This window comes from Cryptomeria japonica, chromosome 1, assembly GCF_030272615.1.
Source record: "Cryptomeria japonica chromosome 1, Sugi_1.0, whole genome shotgun sequence".
NCBI lineage: Eukaryota > Viridiplantae > Streptophyta > Pinopsida > Cupressales > Cupressaceae > Cryptomeria > Cryptomeria japonica.
Genome location: NC_081405.1, coordinates 329,103,619 through 329,105,840, shown reverse-complemented (window position 1 = coordinate 329,105,840; position 2,222 = coordinate 329,103,619). Strand labels below are relative to the sequence as shown.

Genomic DNA, 2,222 nt, shown 5'->3' with positions numbered 1-2,222 from the left:
ACATGTAGCAAAGCACAAAAGAAAGAAAACCAACAGACGAATTTCATTATTCATTAATTTGTCAGACAGCAATTAAACTGTCAAAGAAACCATGTTGTCAACAATAGAGAAGAGAAAGACACAATGCGTATTTCAATAGATTTACAATATCTGAAATCCATTTAACACCAACAGTTTGTAAATATAATTGACACCTCCAAATATTTTGAAACAAATCTAGTCAACCTGTTCTTGGAAAAATGCAAAATTATGAGGCGATGGTGGTCTTCGAATCACCAGAAATGGCTTCCTAGCAAAGTTGATAAAATAGACAAATAAACCTCGTCTCAAACTGATTCGAATAAGTGACTCCAACAACAAACACAATACCTTAAATCTACACATTACACCCAAAACTGGCCTGAATATACACCAAATTGGCAAATATTATATCATTTCATTCTGAGAAAAGCAAGGTACACAAGAAATAAACCGAGGAAATCAAAACATCATTGCAAATTCAAATGCAATGCATAAAGTATGTCCAATATCAAGTTTAAGAAAAATCCAGTGAAAACTTAATGCCAATCAAATTTTAACCTGGAAGCCCGAATGCCATAGAAATCCCTAACCTCGATACCCTAGAAAGCTTATGGGCAAAGCTTGGGACATTCATTTTGGCACGGAAAATTTATTACAAGATACAACCACAAATCATGCCGTCTAGAATTCTGTCCAAAATCAGATATGAAGTAAGCCCTATCCCTCGAAACCCAAATCAAAAACCCTACTGGCATTTTGAAAACCCTAACCTGAAGGGGTGCTAAAGGCGGAGCTTAAGGCATTCGTTTTGGCATCGACGCTGACAAACTTCATTCCAGTTGGGCACGTGGTGCTGGTTTACGCAAACAGTTCTAGCGCAGGCATCCGCACATGCATCCAATTCAGAGACCCCACAGACAGTAACGCATGTATCAACAACTGGGTCTTTAGAAAAAGCGCCCACCTTGTTCAGCATCCTCTTTGAAGTGCACACTCTCTCGCACACAAATACATCGTTGTTATTCTTTTCACGCCCCATTACTGCTTTCAGACGCTCCTCCTCTGCTCTTCTTCTGCTTCTCCTAACAATCTGTTGAACTACTACTGCAGGAATCGAGGCACCCACAACTCCCCACCACCAATCCACCATTTTTTTTGGATTGAAAGAGTGGGGGCTGCTTCTTATTGTCGAGAAGTAAAATAATTATTATATTATGGGTTTTTTAATGGGTTTTGTTGCTTCTAGTTCAATGGCACATAGTTGGCAAATGCTGGTGATCGAGTCTGTAACATTGTAAAGCAACTAAGAAGGAATCTCTATGTTATGGTACATGGTAAAGTATACCCAATTCATTGAAGTAATCACATGTTTCTTGAATTGAACAATATCTACGATGCATCTCTCCCCTGCGAAATACTGATCGCTCCTTTAGGCGCGTCCAAAGGCTGATTGGAATTAGTTAAATTTGATGCTAATGTGGCCGTACGTATTTAGGTGTATAGAAAGAACACAAATTTCCTTTCGCTGTAATTAGGTTTTATGTATAGTATAAATTAATACAATATAATTAATTTAATTTAAGAATGATTTAAATTTATTTATTTTAAAATGTTAAGAATTTGGTTAGAGATCAAATTTATGTTTACAAAAATAAATTAAGATTATATTTTTGTATCAATTTTAATTTTGTTGATTTTGTCATCTAAAATTGGTTCATCATCTATAAGTTATGTTTAAGAGAATGTTGTTTGAGAGCTTGTTAAGCTATGAGTGTTTTCTTTTGTCAAAGATATACAACAATGATCAAAGACATCAAGCAGTCTCACATTATGCTTAGACATGTTTATATAAGTTGATAATACACTGTTGAATGTTATATGACATTGTATAAATAGTAGTGTGTATTTTTTAATTATAACTTATCGATGGATAATAATGAATTAAGGTTTGTATGATTTTTTTTTAAGCAAACTGCTACCTAGGGGTAGCTACCTGGTATTTATAGAGAAAAGAGTACACATTATTCACAAAGAGAGTGCAACAGGATCCTAATGGCCTCAATGACCTCCTATCCTCTCTCCATTTGTGTTGACAAGAACAGGCTCTCATTTGCAGCCATGAGACTGGCATAGGTCTCCATGTTAGTATCAATTTTAAACCCACTATCCACCACTTACTCCAAAGGAAATGCATCCACAAC

At 35.7% G+C, this 2,222-nt stretch overlaps 1 protein-coding gene across 1 annotated transcript; it reads right to left on the bottom strand.

The window, feature by feature from the left end:
* Positions 1–407: 407 nt before the first annotated feature.
* LOC131073142 (uncharacterized protein At5g64816) lies at positions 408–1,456 on the bottom strand. The gene has a single exon (XM_058009525.2). The coding sequence runs from the start codon at positions 1,169–1,171 to the stop codon at positions 803–805; it is 369 nt and encodes a 122-aa protein (XP_057865508.1). The 5' UTR covers positions 1,172–1,456; the 3' UTR covers positions 408–802.
* Positions 1,457–2,222: the final 766 nt, after the last annotated feature.

Bases quoted from the DNA above. Each gene is read 5' to 3' on its own strand.
- LOC131073142 (XM_058009525.2), bottom strand. From the start codon at position 1,171: ATGGTGGATTGGTGGTGGGGAGTTGTGGGTGCCTCGATTCCTGCAGTA.